Genomic DNA, 18,626 nt, shown 5'->3' on the forward strand with positions numbered 1-18,626 from the left:
TTCTGGTATTAAAATCTATGAATCTATGAAATATTTTCTAAATCTGTGCCTGAGGGTAGAATGAACAGAAGCAGAAAGGTCACCTTTATCATCACTGCTGTCAAACATTTTGGAAACAGCAGAGCACAAAGCCGGTGTATTGCTCAATCACTTTGCCCTTACGCTACATCTGTTACCCTATCAACGCCTGTAGTTTGTCCCATTAAATAAAAATCGCTCAGGTATCTGATATGAAATCCCATTTCCAGAAAGTGCACAGCAGAACTCTGTTGGCTTCAACAGCAATGGATCTTTACTTTTGCCTTTACAGAGGTAATGAATGCCTGCTAAGTGCAGACCTTAGCAGTGTTGTTATATAAATAATAATGATAATTAGGAAAGCAGCTGCTCTTTGTGATAACGAGACAGTAGGAAACATGGATACAGCACGCTGTTCCAGACGGGCCTTCCAGAGGCTGCAGGCACAAGGGGTGAGATAAACGTAGGGGTTAAGTGCCATCCGAGACACCACAGGGTGTTTAAGATGTCCCTGCGGAGCTGGTTGGTGAAACGTATAGCCTGTCTAAACCAAGGCTAGGTGCTTGGGTAAGCAACCAAATCCTGCTCTAGGTGCGGTGGTTGGCTGAGATCCAGAGCGGTTCCTCTACAACCCGCCATGCGCCGCAGTGTTTCAAATGTCGGTATCTATTAATATGCTAATATTTCCCACAAGCTGAAAAATGTAAAGTGAGAACCTGTACTTGAATATTCATTGTGTTGGGGCTTTGCTGTCTTCATCTTTTTACGGTGCCATCTCCTTTTTTCTTTTTTCGTTTCTTTTTTTGTCTTGTTTCATCGAGTGTTTTTTTTTTCTTTCCTTCTACCTTAAGGTAGAGGCTTTTAAAGGTGGGGTTTCTCTCTAACAAGTGTTTATACAGTTCCTAGCACAACCAGGTCCTGATCATGACTGAGCCATTAGATACTAAAGTGATGCAAATAAATCAGTAATGAAAATTAAATGGTTTTTCGTGTTCTAGTTTTAATGTTTATACCAAGTGCAAGAAACGTGTACCGAGACTGTGTACTAGTTCACAATGGTATGTATGCAAAAGTGCAGCGTTAACCTGCTTTAAACAAAAGAAAGAGTCTGGTTTATTCAAATGAACAACCCAAGGGAGAAACTATTCATCGTGAAACCCTATGCCAAAGATTTTCACTAGTCCAAACTCCCCAGTTTTCAGAAGGTGATGGCGGCATTTAGGCTTTGGTTTCTTCTATATTGTGCTTTCCCATTTCACCAGAGTGTTTGTCAAAACTCAAGCATGTTTGTATTGAGGTACATAGCTTAACACCTACGTCAGGAGGAAATGTGAATGTGTATTCTTCCTTCTGGCCTTCACAGAAATGCTCTTTAGATAAGGAGTTGAAAAACAGATCAATAGCAAAACATATTATTATTTAAAAAAAATTAAAAAAAGGCAGATGATGCTTTCCCTATTCCATGAGTTTCCTGCAAAAATAAAAGTTTTCATCATTGTCACACACCATGCCCCTCTCTGGAGATTTCCGGAAGATGTTAATTGTGAGTCAGAATTTTTTATATCACTGCCAAAGGCAGGAGGAGAAGTGTGGCAAGGATGGGAACAAAATGTCTCATCACAGACATGGTCTTTCATGGTCTCCTGATGCATCATTTCAAGTCGTTAGATTTCTATTCATGAATATCCTTTCCAGATGATCAGAATAAATCCAGTACTCTGACTTCTGTAATGTTCTTTTAGTGTTTTTCCTTGAGTGTCAGTGGAAGAAGATGGTTTCATTTACCGAGAGCTAAAGTAGTCTTTGGGTGGTCACTTGCTGGTGAAGAGAACACATCATATAGTAAAATAAGTAACACAGGGAAAACATTTTTCTTTTCCTTGAGCCACCATTACTTAACAATACTCCAAATGTCTAGATTGCAGATTTAATGTAAAACGTGTTGAAAATTACATGGACGATTCAACACCGAGATGTGCTGGCACGCAGGCCTCATTTGGAAGAGAAAGCGGTCTGGAAACTTGTAGTCTTTTCACAGTTAACGAAGGAAGCGTTCGTGTACTGCAGCTTCAGTATTTGGAGTTATCTTTTTCCTTATTTCGCACACAGCCCCGGTAGTCATCGTTAATGCATGGCTTTGATCGCTATCTCAAATGGAACCACTAAAGGACAAAGTCGAGGTGATGTGACCTTAATATTACGTTTGCTCTATTTTTTTCAGGGGCCTGTTAGCCAGCAGCTTCACAGAAACACATTATTTGAAAGACGGCACTGATGTGGTTCTCACACGCAATTACACGGTAAGGTTGGTGTTTCGTGGGTAGGTGATGCTTCATCGTTAAAACCCAAAGTGCTCTCCGCCGGGATCTGAGCCATGGGATGAAACAGCAAGATGTGTGATCTTTTTTTATTGTTGCCTTCAGTACCTTTTTGACTGCTGTGATCCTACACATGAATTTTTAGAGAGAGAGAGACTTTAAAGGCAAGCTGTGGGGTTTTAACCAGGTAACTTTTAAAATCGGTAGGATTTATTCAGCTTCTTAGAAATATAGCCATTAAAATTTTATAATAAATGCAGCCATTGTTGATCAGTTATGGAGAAAGTCCTGGTTCAGTTAGGAAGAAAGCCCGAAACACCTGATTTCCGTAATGCAGAAGCTCACAACAGAGGTGTTGGAGGCTTTGGGTGTCCTTCTGCCCTGGGGGAGCCATGGCTGGGGATTGGGACAGGCGGTTGGTTGTTTGGGTTTATTATTTAAACCAGACCATAAGATTGTTAGGGACATATTTTATCATATATGTATGTATGTGTATGTGTGTGTGTATGCATATATATATATAAAAATGTGGCTAATATGATAAATATATATATATAAAATATATATATAAATGTGGCTAATATGATCCTTGTTAAAATCAGTAGTTAAAAATACTACTAAAGTATTAGTAGTTAAAAATACTACTAAAAAAACCAAGTAGTTTTATAAATCAAAAACACTTTAAGGCAGTAACGCTTTTGTCCTCTGACAGTATGGACGCCTTAATGAGAAACAATGCAGCAAACTATTTTAATTAGAAAGTTTATCTTTTATCTGCCTAAGTCCTATAAAGTATTTGTTATGTTTCGTTACTCATTTATTGACGCTGTCAGAGGAGGCATTGTGCTTTGTATTCCCATCCATAATGGGCTCAGCTGCTATCAGTGAAAGGCATTATTTCTATGCCTAGCATCTTACTTCTGAAAAAGCATCTTCATTATAGCCCCAGACCTCCCAAGTAAAGCAATCACTTTGAAAAGTTTCGGTGTTTTCTTTTTTGCTGGATGCTCTTGTCTTCTTCAAAACCAGCTTAGTAGAAAATAGTCATCTGTTTTAGAAACAGGAAGGCTGTATAGGCTGCTAAAGGAAGTAAAAGGAAAGAAATGGAGCACACACCTCTGACGGATTAACCTACGTTAATGTGAATCTGTGTACAGCTAATGATAGCTAGGCTTTCCCTTACTGAAATAAGTATCTGTTTTCATAATGGCAGTAAGTCACCATTAATACTGGCCTTCCATATCGCTGCCTAAAACATTTCTTTGAGAGATCAGTGAATTAATTTCTTATTAAATGTTGCGATATGATTTAAAAAAGGGTCAGTCTCTGTGATTTTCTTTTTACATCTCTTCTTCACCGAGGACATCAATATAGTCTGTAGTTGAAACCAAATCCAATTTCCCGGTGGAAAGTTGCTTAGTCAAATTCTGCCCGGAGGTCAAACCAAGGCAGGTGTGTGGAGCTGTCGTGTGGGGAGTGTCTCTAGCACGCGAGCTAGTGTCCAGGTTATTTTTCTGGTTTATAGCACTTGAAAGATTTGCAGTTTTCAAAAGCTGGTATTTACTAAATGATCTCGAGGCAGGGTAGAGTACTGTTTTAAGTATGACAAATCAGCCACGGTAATTATTTGTTTTTAAGGGGTCATCCATTTTATATACTAGTTTACAGGAATAAAAAGATTTGATAGGAGAGAAAAAATAATCCTGCAGTTCAGTGGAGTTACTGAGCTAGAAATCAATTTTCTACCAGTCCAATTGCAGGCCATGGTCTGATAAGTTTACATTTTTGGTATTGAGCTTTGGCATCATATAGCATGTGGATTGCAGAGAGGCTGTGAAATGGGGCACAACAAGGAGCTCAAAGTTAATAAAATGACAAGTTGTGTGTGGAGAGGGAAAGAAATCGGGACCTTGGCCATAATTCACTCTTTGATAAAGACAGCTAGACTGCAGCAGCAGCCTGTGTGGGACGAGATATCAGCCTGTGCTTAACACTGGCGATGCTAAACCCCAACGACTGCCTTCGTAAGAGCTCTGAGCTGCACCTCTGCCTTACGCTCACTTTAAGTGACAAGAATAAACCCACTTTCTTGTAGTTTTTAGACTGTTTCAGGGTCACCGTATGAGAGTCAGTGCTAAGGCAGGGGTTGTTTTTTCTTCTGTCTTATCAACTGGATGCTGGTAACTGCTCCTATTGAAGTGAAATAGTACACTGAAAACTTTGGCGTCCACAGCAATTGCGACCGAAGCACTCATCCCCCAAAAATTCAGTCTATGACTTCCTCCCTTTTATTGCGGCTTTATCCTTGCTAATGTGTTACTGACTCTTTACGAGTACTGATGATAAAAATACCCAAGAGTAAAATACTATTACCCTGTTTCTGTTATTTCTTTCACTGAGAAAAACGATGGAGATTTGAATTTAGAAAGTTAGATGATGCCGTTCTGTTCATCTGCTCATGTTGGAAATACAAATGCTCTAAACAAATATTTTTCATGGTATAGCCTTATTTGCAGAAAAATCATATCTGATTTATTCCATCTTGCCCAGCATTTTTATGGCCATTGCTTTCTTTAACAAAATCGAGGTGGTCTTTAGAAGTCTGCTATGTGAGGCTTTGTAAGTGAAAACCGTGCCCCAAAACTGAAAAGGTTAATTAATGCAGCTAGATGGATGTGAATGAACCCAGTAATAAAAAGGCACGGTGAGATGACTGTCAGGTTGAAGCATGAGTGATAACTTTCCTTTGCGCTAATAAGATAGGAACCTTTTACAACAGTGTTTGCGGTTTCCAGGTGGCATTCAAAGGAGCCATGAGAAAAGAAATGCTGGACGTGACACAATCATTGCTTTCCAGCCAGCCACATAATTGGGAATGTAATATAACCTTTAGTCAACAATAAAATTAACCTTGATTCCAGACAGATATGTGTATGTGCTGAGAAAGTATCTCTGTTGTGGGTGCCTTTTGCGAGCAGTGGATTATTAAGGAAATACAATAACCTCGCCGCAAAATGAAATTGGATTGTTGCCTCTCAAAATAGAAGACCCTCTTATTCTTGGTTGTTCTCAATAACATGCAGCCACTCGGTTGGGTAATTCAATAAAAGGTTCCCTTTCCAACCTGTTTCCCTTCCCCTTCATTTGCTCCGTGATTATTTTCAAACTATAGGGCTGGAATTGGCTTTTCTTGTACTTCCCTTTATACGTAGCTGTCTCTTATAGACAGACATAGATGTACTTGACCTTAAAAAAAATGTGTCTACAGAAAGTAGTAAAATGTGTCAGCTGATTTGTTCATCTGATTAATTTTATAAAATATTCCATATTGTAGCTTTGAAGTAAATAACGGAAGAAAAGGTGGTCGGTCATGCAATTTAAACACTGTTGAACCTCTTTAAAAAGCACCACACAAAACAAACCAAACAAAAAAAAAACCAAACCACTCCCACGGTTTGTGTTTTGAAAAACACCCAAGATTTCCATTTAGGAGCCATTGGGACTGTTAAGTACGGAGACTATTTAGTGGGGTGGGAAAGGTGCTGTCAGTGTGGTTCTGAGTGCCGTAGCCTGAAATTGAGAGTCGCTTTGAAATAACGGGGGCGGGAAAACCATGAGAAAACTAGAGAGCAAAGAGCGCTTGTGACTGTTGAAATGTTTTCTCTTTTTTGCAATCAGGGTCACTGCTATTACCACGGCAATGTACGAGGGTACCCCGACTCCTCCGTCAGTCTCAGTACCTGCTCTGGACTCAGGTGAGCCAAGATCTCAGTGATACTTGGAGAAACCATCCTAGTACCCGTTGAGTTTTTGCTTTGCCTTTTAATGAGTGTATCGATAACCGTTTCTCAAATGTTGGCACAATCTCTGCAAAAATATTTTCACTCCAGTTGCTCTGAAGAGCAAAAAGGGAATAGATAATGCGATCTGGGGGTTTTCCGTGACGTCCTTTCTCTCTTGCTGCCCATCCTTGTCTACACCCTGTTGCAGCAGCGTGGTGCTTGGCACTTTTTTTGGGCTGGTGGTGCCTGGTCCTCCTTGTCCTCAAAGCTGTTTCCCCAGTGATGGCAGGACTGCCTTGCCGCTGTGAACTCACACACCATCCAGCGGCCTCCTCTTTAGGAAAGTTTGCTTTATAAAAGTGGCTGTGGAGCTCAATAAATTGCATTTGTGGCAGGTATGATGCTCAGCATTAGGATTTTAGCTACTTGTGAACAGAAGAGTAGCAGACTCACATCGCTGAAAACCAAATCTCTTCCGAGTTTGAGAAAGGAACAGGCTGACAACATATTAAATACACAATGGACACAGTTCAGGAAACAATTATCTTCCTTACTTGGACAATCAGAGACTGGTATTTACTCACAGAGCAGTTCCAAATCACAGTAATTAACTGTAAATTGGCTCTAGTGTTCTCCCTGGAAAACCCAGTTTTCCTGTCAGATTTCCAGCTGTCTCAACCTTTTCTGGGTTTGTTTAATTTATCTACAAACAGCATGGGTAGCTGGAGTCCTTTTCCCTTGATTTTGCATTTTGTGCAATAGTGGTATTATCAGGGCTTTTAGAACGGAGCTCGGGGACAGAGAGCAGCAGAAAGAGTTACCAGGAGCCCTCTCCCTGTCTGAGGGACCCATTTGCTGTAGTGGATGGGATTCCTGGGGCTCATTCCCACACAGAGATGGGGTTTTATGGGTCCTTTGTATGTATCTGGCATCTTCCACAAGTTTACTCTAATAAAGCCCTTGCGTGGACCATGGCGGTCTGTGTTCAGCAGTTGTTCTTGCAGTCTGTAAAAATACAATGCAGTGCTTCCAGTATTTTAAGCACTGCTTAGTTGAAGGGATCGCGTTTCTGCAAGGTCCACAGGGAAGATTTGCACCGAGTGAGACAGGGTCTGCGCCAATGTCTTCTTCCAGAGATACCTAAGAAATGAAGAACTCTCAAGAGAAATTATTTTTCTCCACATTAAATGCATTTCCTTTTCTTCTCTAATGTGCGCTTCTTACAGTTCTTGAGCTCACAGAGTCGTTTCTCAGTTTTAGGTAGTCAGGTATGTATGTCAAGGCAACATATGCTGGCAGTGACATTTTTCTCTCATCTGGCACTATCGCAGATAAATCCCCAAAGTGCAAGCTGACAGTAGTAGGCTCCGTCCTTGTAGAAAAAGTGTAGCAGCATCTTTTCCAATACAATTTTTCATAAAGTTTCATAAAATTTCCCTGCCAATGCATGTTTTGCTCTAGCAGGAGAACAGCAGAGGACATACCGCAGTAGCCATGCCCCCTTAGCTGCTGCATTTGCCGCTGAGGTTGGTTACGGGAGTGTCCATGAGTGACAGCAGATTGTGATAAGGGTGCTTGTCGACTTACTCCACAAAACTCGTTTCACAGCCTGCTAGCCAGCAGTAATAACTTGCAGTCATTACCTGAGCTTGATCTGAGCCAGTGATGTCTATTTGAAATAGTGCATAATGCACTGGCAGCTCCTTGAACCATCCAGGCCCTCTCCTTTAAACTGGGTAGGGATAAAAGGCCAGGTGGTGTGCAATTCCGTGTAGCTGCACTGAGGTCCTGAGGGCACTAAACTTCTTCCAGAATCAGGCCCACAGGTCACTGTATACCAAAACATTACTGTGGCACCGCGTCCCTTGAGAATTTTTGGGTGGAAATATCTAGCTGAAGATGTCCCTGCTCGATGCGGGGTGGTTGGGCTAGATGGCCTTTAAAGGTCTCTTCCAACTCTAACCGTTCTATGATTCTGTGATTTACTGCACGTGATCCAGTCTGAAATAATATGAGGAGAAACAGGACAGTTCAAAACTACTTCGTGGCATACTTTGATGGCAACTTTACTGGTATTATGGCTTGAAAGAATAGCTATGGATGGGATGGGATGAAGTGGTATAGGATAGGATGGGATGGGATAGGATAGCATAGGATAGGATGATGTACTTGCCCATCAACTTGCTGGAGTAGGGACTCTTGTTCATGGCATGATAAAGACCGCAAGCTTCAGGGGTAAAGACATCGTGTGGCCATGGAGCCCTGGGTGAGGACAGTCCCTGGGGCAGCCGTTTCACTTGCAGCAGCCGGTGGAAGGAAAGACTGGTCTCGTTCTCAGTCTGTTCCTGGCTTTGTGACAGTTTCTAAGTGAATTGGACAAATCTCTCTGTCTCGGTTTCTCCATCTGTGAAATTCATTTAATGATTCTTACCTACCTCACACAGCTGTTGCATGGGACTAAAGTTTAAGTGCCTGAAAAACATCTAATGAAAGGAAGTGAAGCTGTTAGCTCACTGAAATCTCAGAGCACTAATATCCTCCCACTCCTGCTAGACAGGCACCTGGGCATTGTTCCAGGTGTGGGTAGGTAGGGACCGTGTCTTTTCCCCCAGATTAGGAGAGTTCATTAAAAGGCACGAAACTAGTCATAAAGAATAGGTTCCATATTTTAGCATGCTCTGAAGCCTGAGTGCTCAGCAGTAGTCAAAGAAGCAAAAAGGATCATAGGAATTACTGAGACAGAAATAGAGGATAGAACAAAACCCCTCATTACCACTTTATAATCCATAGTGCACTCGCATCTTGAATTCTGCATGCAGTTCTTGTTTTCCCCTCCCCATCCCCACCTCAGAAAAGGAAGCATTATATCCAGGAAAGTACAGAGAAGGGCAAAAATTATGATCAAAGGTGTGGAACAGCTTTTATCCACGGAGAGAAAATAGACTAGGATTTGTCACTTTTGAAAGGAGATGACGGAGAAAAGGGGTGTGATGAAACGAGGTTGAATGTCACGCTGAAGAGGGGACAATTACTGAATATTTTTCATAACCCCCGAATTAGGAGACATCAAATGAAACTTTTAAGCGAAGGGAAGTATTTTTGTTCACCACATAATGAAGATGTCGCAGGTGGGTATCACTGTAAAAAGTACCAGTAGATTCAAAAAAAAGGAGACAATCTGGGGCAGGGAGCTGGAGGGGCCTCTCCAGGGCCGTCAAACCCAAAGGTGTCCCTGACACTCGCACTGGCAGAGCTGGGGGTGCCAACTGGGGTGTGCTTGTCATGTTCTTATCTCTTACCCCTATGTATCTGCCAGAGACAAGGTGCTGAGTTGGAGCAACCTTGCTCTGACCTACCGCAACCATCAGTGCAGCCCCATGGTTGAGCATTTGAGATGTGTTATTAGCTTGTCAATACGACATGATTACTCTGTGATGAGGAAAAATCAAGTGTGAAATCTGCAAACGGAGACAGGTTTGACTAGTTTATGGTTTTTAGGCAAATAGAGGGGGTGAGATATACAGATAAGGGAGAAGTAGACTCCGTTCTCTTACACACAGGCGCCCACGTATTCCAGCTATATTACGTCCTCTCAGACATAACATTCGAGCGCCTCGCTTCATGTAGGATTACAATGGCATAAACAGTTGGATTGACACAGATAGCTGCCTAAAATGCAGGTTAGAGGAGGATATAATCATGCCATAATCTGTATCCTGCTGGCTCCTCCGGAGGAGGAAGAGCTGAATGGCGGAGAGGAGACGGTAAATGCTGAATGCACGAAATGGGAACAATGGGCAATCAGGATTTCCGGCGCTTCCATCTGGGAAAGAAAGCAAATTAGACTGCCAAAGCTTGTGGGAAGGTGAAGGTACGACAAAGTCAAGTCGTTTCCTTCCTGTCCTCAGGAAATACCCTTCTGTTTATCTAGCTTGAAGGCCCTTCAAGTTTTTAGCAAATAATTTTGGCCTGTAGCCACCACGCACATCTTCTGTGATAAATTTATACAGACTTGAATGGTTTTTCCCTATTACTTTCTCTGCAAGTGCAGAACCTGGCAAATACACACAAAAATACAGCCTGAAGAGCACAATCTCCATGGTCCAGGGGCTGGCAGGGGGTGGTGGTTCAGGGATGTGCGGCCACAAAGGCATCTGCAGTGACCTCTCTGGTGGGGGGAGCTGCAGAGGTGCTCTCAGAAATGCCTCATTGCCTCAAAATGTTCAAAGGAACAAATCTCCCAGGCAGCCTTTTCGTTCTGAAACACCAAAATGCTTTTGAAAATCCTGAGAATCACAGAATGGTCAGGGTTGGAAGGGACCTCTGGAGATCATCCAGTCCAACCCCCTGCCAGAGCAGGGTCACCCAGAGCAGGTGGCACAGGAACGCGTCCAGGCGGGTTTGGGATGTCTCCAGAGATGGAGACTCCACCACCTCTCTGGGCAGCCTGTGCCAGGGCTCTGCCACCCTCACAGGAAAGAAGTTCCTCCTCATGTTTAGGTGGAACTTCCTGTGCTCAAGTTTGTGCCTGTTACCTCTTCTGCTGTCGCTGGGCACCACTGGGAAGAGCCTGGCCCCATCCTCCTGACACCCACCCTTGAAGTATTTATAAGCATTGATAAGATCCCCCCTCAGGCGTCTTTTTTCCAGACTGAAGAGACCCAAATCCCTCAGCCTTTCTTCATCAGAGAGGTGTTCCAGTCCCCTCATCATCTTGGTAGCCCTTTGGTGTCCCCTCCCCAGCAGTTCCCTGTCCTTCTTGAACCAGGGAGCCCAGAACTGGACACAGAATCCCTCAGAGTTACCCAATTGCTAGATAATAAACCCCTTCACACATACAAAAAGTGTTCAGTCGTTGTCCACCCTCACCAGCGACTGGAGGATGCTGTGTCCACCGTGACACTGATGGGGATAAGGCCCCGGAACTGAGCAGACAGTCATTTTTAATGGGATTACGTAGTTACGCTGCACGAGGCCGCCAGCACTAGAGCCATCCATTTTTCAAATGGTCTGGCTGAACTCGCTGCATCCCAGACATGGTCAGCTGATGAGGGGATTTAAATATGACACTCCAGACATCAACTATTTAAAAAAAGGAATGGAAGTAGGAAACCAGTGAGAAAAAAAAATTAAATTCCTCACGACTCCTCAAGCATGATTTCCCCACAGAGGGTGAGATTTCATCCAAAAAAGAAGTTAGGAGAAAATCCCAGCTGAGAAAAGCACTGGTTTGGATGTGTGTTTTTTCTCCATAATTTCTGAAGAGCTTTTAGTTCGTATAAACATCTCGCATGGTTTGTAAGTTATCTGACTGTGAAACTACTGGAGGTTTTTGAGCATAGAAAGCATTCAGCTTCTGGGGTTTCATAGCTTCTGTATTTTGTCTGTTCCAGTGGTAAAAAGCTCCTGGATCACGCTCACCTCTGTGATCTGAGATGAATGCTATCTCTACTCTGACAATTGTGCGCACCCTGTCCCTGGGTGCCTGGTAATCCCCCAAGCATCCCTGCTTCTGCCGGGACGAGCGTGACAGATGATCTGTGCCCGGCTGTTTGAGCCTGCCTCTTCTCCATCAAGTCTGTGTCTGACAGCACTTAATTAAAAAAAAAAAAAAAAACAACAACGACAAACACAAAACTTAAAATATTTTCACATATTTTGTGTCTCGAAAAAGCATCCTATAAGCCTTAATGTGATGTGCAAGTTTGAATCAAGCCGCCTTTTATTGTTACGCCGTTCGCTCACAAAATCGGCACTGCTGCCAACGTCTCTTTCCTCCTCCATTTTTCTCTGCTTTCCTTGGTCCGCCTTGTCACCCTCCCCGTCCAGCTCACATGGGACACTTTCTCTGATAACACAATTACTGTTTCTTGCAACCCAAACGCTGGACATGAAATTGCATTATCGTTTGCGATTCAAGTAACTCCCTGCTTAGCTGCAGCCCAACAGGCATTTGCTCTGGGCAAATCTGTCTTGCACTGAGAAAGGATTAAGTGCGGGCTATGGTAGTCTCTGGGTATGACTACGTTTTAGACGCTGTGCTCTAGGATATGTTTTCAGGTTAGTGAAAGGCATTGGCTGGAATAAAACGTGTTTGACTAACGATGTGTCTGCGTGAGAACACCTCTCCCGCTCCTGCAGTATGTAAAAACCAATAATGCTTCTGCTTTAACCTCCCTTTGCGAGGCTGCCCTTCGCTGATTTGGGTCAGGCTTGTTATTTTAATGGAATCCTGATGTGCAGCATAGGGGCATAACAGTATTACTCGGGTCTTCTGTGAGGCCCTTCATCAAATAGTTAATTATTGTCTGTGGTTACTAAAATTTACCCCATTTTAAAGGTGGGGAACCGATGCAGAAAGATGTGCGTTGCCTGCCCAAGGCTGCCCAGGGGCAGTGGTGCAGACAGGAGTACGTCTGTTTCTGGAGTCCTGCTCCCATTCTCTGCCTTTCCCAGTACTGTAGAGTTAAAGAATGACCAAATCATTTGGAAAATATCTAAGGATCACCTAGCCTGTTAGAAAAACAGTCGGTAGATCATCTTGTTCACTTATCCCAATAGTATTCATCTGCAACTTATTAAAACAGGCTAAAAGTTAAGTTTTCCTTCACTACTTCATTTTTCTTCCTCGCTTGTTTGTTTGCCTGCTTACTTGCCTGGGAATTTGTTACACAAAATCCTGAGAATGTAGAATTGATAAGAAAAACAAATAAAAATCCCCTGTCACTTCACGGATCACCTTCTGCTTTCACGTGTGCTGAGACGCACTGCAGCGAGTAACTGCTGTACCTCCACCCTGAGCATCACCAGCACAACGCTCCCGGGCCACAAGGCTCCAATGCTGTTATTTATTCACCGAAAACCCCCGTCGAAATTGTCGGTGCGGTTATGGGGTCAGACCCTTTACTTGAGAAGCCGTAGCATTAATTACGAAAGGAAGGTCCTGGAGGTTTCGAGGTGGCACGGGAGGACTGCGCAGCCTTTCGCGGTGCCTGCGGGCGGAGGCAGATTCCACGTGAGTATGTGGTGTGTGAGCACGACAGCCCGCTGTAGTCTAATTAATTTCTTACAAACTGAAAACATCTACATTCCTCTTCCAGTGGTAATAGAGCTTTATATTATTATTGTTTAGAAATTAGTATAACTTTGAGCTTCATTAAAACCAAATGTTTAATTGCATTCATGGGTATCAGATTTATTGATTTACTTAACGTTCCCTGTATAGTACAGCGGAATAATATATCACAGTTTCATATAATGCTGTCATAGCCAAGTTTTACTTCAGCATCACAATTTCTCAGACAAGTATGCATTGATGGTTTATGTTGGCAGGGCCTTTGCTTCTGCTGACAAGTTGGAAAAGAAAAATCCCATTTATATTTTGAGATTTCCTAAAGCCTGTTGATTTATGAAATACGACTGGCCTTGCATTAGGTTTTGTTTTGGTTTTTCTTTCCAAGAGAAAAAAAATAACGCGTTTTACTTTATCAACGATTTAAATAGTGGGATTATTCCATCAAATTACACTTCCCTAATTGAGAGATTCCTGGCAAGTTAAACAGCAATTAATAAAAAAGTAATTATTTCGTTTCTGTTTTAATTTCTTTTTCTTTGAGATGGAGTTGTCCCGTCATAGACCATCCCATATACACATTTCCTGTGTGTCCATACGGTGTATAATGGCACACCGTGGGCAAATGCCAATGTGCCATTTGTGTTTAGAGCTGATGAGCAGCAACGTGGATGTGGCTTATTTGGTGCTGACCACCAGACACGAGCAGGGTTCGAACCCTCTTGAGAGGCAGAGTAAAATATTAGCTCAAGACCACACTGAAGCTGCTTCCAGTTGGCTTGGAGCCTGTGAACTGATGCCTGGACATACTGTGTGATATAGATTTTATTTTTTTTTTATTTCCCCCTCCCTCTCTGCTACCAGTGATGAAAAGGACAGCCCCGTGGGGGTTGAATTGTCTTTCTTGCCCAGCTCATTCGCAAGATCTTTCTGACTTAGCGTCACCGTGATTTGGGACTGGGGAAAGCACAGATGCTATGAATTACAGACCTGGTCACCAAAAAAATGTATACTTTATATTGCATTTTTCCCAAATATTTATAAGCTTGGGAATTCTGGTAGTCTTTTGTCTGGTAGAGCTAATGTTAGAAATCCCACAGATTTTAGCAGAAGTTGGTCTTAAAGAATAGCCGCTCTTCAGGCACTCGCAGAGCTGCTGAAATCCCTTTAGGGTTCTTGTATCATTTTTGGTTGGGGATCTGTAGATTAATATACTATTTGCCACATTGGAAAACGTTACATTATTTAACATTAATGCCTCCTGAAAAATGGAAAAGCCGCACCACCTTGGTCTTTGGGGAAGACAGGCTGACTCTGGAGGGTGGAGAGCCACGGTCAAGAGGAAGATGCAGAAATGGTGTAGGAGTAACAGAGGCTTTTTTGAAACACCTGACAAAAGTCGAAGGAAAAAGTAGTTCTGTATTTGTTTTATTTGCATCAAATTCTAAGTACTGAGTGACTGGTGGGTATTGTTCATCTAATCCGGCCACACCAAAAAAAAAGACGCTGTAGCTTTTGACTAGTTGCATTTTTAAGGTGCTGTGCTTGGCACTGATCACTGGGGGGGAAAATGCAATTGTAGGAAAAGAAAATTAGTCAAAACCAGAGAGCTGGCCAAGATAATTCATATTTGATATTCATTATCTTATTACAGATGGTCACAGGCCAGGTGTGATATCCTGTAGGCGGCACTCAAAGGAGAACTGTGCATTAAATGAAAAGTGTGCAAAAAATGAAAAGGAAAATGAATATTTTCCTTTATGCCGAATCTGCAGATTTTTTTTTTTACCATGGGATTGCTTCATACGCGAAGGTGGAACTGTTCTCAAAGGCTCATGCTGTTGCTTGGGTTGGGAGCCTCAGTGGCTGCCCTGGCTCTGGCGTGCTCAGCAGGAAACAAAATTAATCACCTTGGTCATTTGTCCATATCCTCTGCAGCTAAAGAAAATGCAGGGTAAAGAAAAGGTTATTCAGTTGTTTTAGACATAGCTGGGAATACAAGGGCTACCTTGGAAACCTGGCATTGATGTAGCATGTTTTGGGTATGAACTCTTGACACCAAGGTTCTGGCTTTTTTTTTTTGTTAAAAAAAAAAAAAGAAAAAAAGAGAGAGTGCATTACCCAGGAAAAAGATATTACTAAGTCTCTCTCTTTCTAGTGTAAATAATTAAATTAAATTATTTAAGTCTATATTTTTTAAGTGAATGTTCTAAGCAGGATAAAGTTTGACATGAAAAATAAAACCCTTCATGGTTTTATGTTGTTTTGGAGTTGTCAGTGAAGGGAGATGGTCAGGCTGGCCCATTTCAAACAGTGACTAATGGACTTCTGCCTCCACTGCTGGTTCCAGCTGCCTCCAAAATTAAATGATTAATTGCACAAGGGAAGGACAACAATCCTTATTTGATTATGTTGGCTGATTAGAAGAGTTGCTGATTATTGGAGCAAAGGGAATATGTTGCCCTAGTTTCCTAAATTCTTCAAGGAATAAGGCAGATCTGAAAATAATTGAGAACTGTAGGGTGTAAGGTTACTCAAGTCACGGGGTGACCTGCTCGGAGGTCTCTAATAGGTCACACATGCGATAGCGCATCCGAGCTGTAGCTACAAGGGTTGTGGTGATAAATCAGTGCTGCTCTTCCAAACGTGATCCATCATACACAGCATGCCTGTGCGATGGGTAAATAACGTATCTCACCTGATTTGCCGAGGTACTAAGGAAGCTACAACTGAATTATCAGACCCCGAATCTCGGTTCAGATCAGTAGAGCAGGCTCCTTTCGCTGGAGACGCTTCTCCGAATCCTGTTGCCCGGCCTTTTTAATATGGGTTTCCAGTCTTTTTTTTTTTTTCCCTCTTGGACTTATAGCTGTTCTAGTTAACAGTGAGATGGTCATCTGTTGGCTCGGCTGAACTGACGTGAATGATGTTTTGTAGCAAAACTGCGCAGTCAGCTTGGAAGGAAAATTCCAGTTGACTGGTTAGGAGGCAAAGGCTTTGAGTTTCTTCAGCATCTCTTGCTAAGAATAGAATAGCTAGGGCAGTTTTTTCCTTATAATTTTACTTTTTATTTTAAAATCATTCTTTATGGTGTCATTAACCTGCTTCCAGGTCCTTCCTCTTTTTTTCTTTTTTTTTCTTTTTTCAGCTTTCTGCAGAAGAGTTGTATAGAGACACGTATCAGTCTCACAATGGTTATAGTATCTTACCTTTGTCGCAGTACAGACAGAAATAAAAAGAGCAGACACTTCCTATACACCAAAAAGACACACTAATAAAATTGGACCAGTCTGGGGCTGAAAATGATTGCTTTGTAAGTGCATATATATAGACAGTATAGAGCACTTTAGAGGAGGAACTGAGGAAGAATGCCTTGGCCAATTAAAAGTTTCATAGGAATTCCAGGTAGGTAGATGGTAATTATTGCTGCTGAACTTTTGCCGCTTCTTAGGGATTAATGCCTGTATAATCTAAAGACAGGGAAGAAATCAGTAATGCACTGCACTCTTCAGTGTAGTGTCTAATTGATGAAAGCTTACAACACACCATAAGCAAACGCTTAGCCCTAGTTTAGAAAAGAGAAATGGTTTTTAAAGGGTGCCTTTCTTTGGTCACACAGTTACCCAACAAAACCTGATGTCCAGCTCGATGTAGGAACTATCTAGGACCCTTCTGGGTGGTTGGCAGCATGTTGCTCAGGGTGCAAGTTAGACACTTGTAAGGCACTGAGAATTAAATTCCATTTTCTTACAGTGATTTCTACCTGAGCGCTGTCTGTAAATCTGCTTCATGCCTTCTTGTTTATGCCAGTCCCAACGTACAGTCTTTTTACTCTGTGGTCTTCCAGCTGCAGTTATGATGGCTAATTCCAGTGGTGTTGTTGGAGATTGTCCTACTTTATACCATATAGTACCAGAAGTCCTATTCCAGCATGTGCAGACCATGGACACCCATACCACGCTGCCGATATTTCTCTGCTGAGCTGAAAGGGCGGCCTTATGCCAGAAGCCTCTTCAGCAGGAGAAATGGGAAAGATATTCAAGCTTTTGTCAACTTTGTTTTACTGTAGCAGCTCAGAATAGTGAGGCAGGATCCAGCAGAATAATCCAAGCACAGGGTTTATTCGGTGAGTTGTCTGGAGCATACTGGGAGGGTGGTTTTTGGTCAGGAGGAGGACATAAAGCCCAGAATCAGCTGCATGTCCTATGTTCTTCCACATATTCTTGGAGCGAGGTGTTCTGTCTCTTCCTAAAGCCCTCTTTCCTCTTTGTGTGCTGTAGCTGAGTAGTGCAGCAAGAGAGCTTTCCTTGATGGAAAATCCTTGAGATCCTCAGAGAGTAGGTGGTATTGCTGTATAAATTATTATTATGGGTAGTAAAATGCGTTAAACAGGTTCCATTGGTTAATATACTGAAGCTTTATTCTGCTGCTCCACTGTGCAATATTTAATAATCCATTTTGATACTGCGGTGCATCTTTCATCTGGCAAAGCTGATGCTTGCATCAGCATTTGGTTTAAAACGTATAATGCCCACTGCAGTTCATAACGAATGCTTTCACTCTGTACCTCTTCTTACAAAAGCATTTCACCACGCTTTCATTCATTACTGTTTGCCACAGGTCCTCAGGAGCACACGCATCATGACTCCATTCAGCAATAGCAATGCATCACTGGGAGAATGGAAAACACATGAAAAACAAATGTAATTTTGTTCTACAGTACAGCACTTCAGAAAAGGAAAATTTTCTTTGAGCCATTGCTTCTCTTAAAGTATAGTGTGCTGCAATGACAAATATACAGCTTTTATATTTCCTGCTCTACCCGACCATGACGTTGTAAATCAGCGTTTTGCTTTTTCATATGCCATCATTATTAAAACCTGTTGTAACTTGGTTGCAGACAAACACGCATTAGCTCTTGAAAACCATGCGTCTTACTCTGTTCTCTCCTGTAACAGGGGAATTATTGTATTTGAAAACAAAAGCTACATTCTGGAGCCATTAGAAGGTGCTACAAGTGAACACAAGATCTACCGAGCAGAGAATTTGAAAATAGCCCCGGGATCTTGTGGCCACCAGCTGGACATCTCTGCCATGAGAGCTGGTGACGATGACACATCACACCATTCTCAAGCTGGCAGGGTAGGTGAATGACGCACTTCTATGTTTCTGGTTTGCTGACTACGTCTCTGGTAGCATTTCCATATTACTGCCCACCAAAATTCTTTGTTGCAGAGCTCCTACGGAGCAAAACGTTCAACCTTCTGATTTCTGTTGACATCATGTTCCGAAGTGCATGCTTAAAATCAAGCATGTACTTACACAGTTTGCTAAAGCTTTATTACTTTTTCTTCATCCTGCATGTGTAACTTGCTTTTTACTTTCTTTTTGTAATGAGACGTCACAGAAAAGTTTATGGTTTCATCTTATGGTAAT

At 42.2% G+C, this 18,626-nt stretch overlaps 1 protein-coding gene across 1 annotated transcript in view; it reads left to right on the forward strand.

Moving 5' to 3' along the window:
- ADAM12 (ADAM metallopeptidase domain 12) overlaps window positions 1-18,626 on the forward strand; it is a 189,428-nt gene that overhangs the window by 102,245 nt on the left and 68,557 nt on the right. The window contains exons 4-6 of the mRNA XM_063339585.1: window positions 2,240-2,318; window positions 6,015-6,091; window positions 18,149-18,332. Coding sequence (XP_063195655.1) covers window positions 2,240-2,318; window positions 6,015-6,091; window positions 18,149-18,332 — 340 coding nt within the window. The remainder of the gene's footprint in view (window positions 1-2,239; window positions 2,319-6,014; window positions 6,092-18,148; window positions 18,333-18,626) is intronic.

This window comes from Chroicocephalus ridibundus, chromosome 6 (genome assembly GCF_963924245.1).
Source record: "Chroicocephalus ridibundus chromosome 6, bChrRid1.1, whole genome shotgun sequence".
Taxonomy (NCBI): domain Eukaryota; kingdom Metazoa; phylum Chordata; class Aves; order Charadriiformes; family Laridae; genus Chroicocephalus; species Chroicocephalus ridibundus.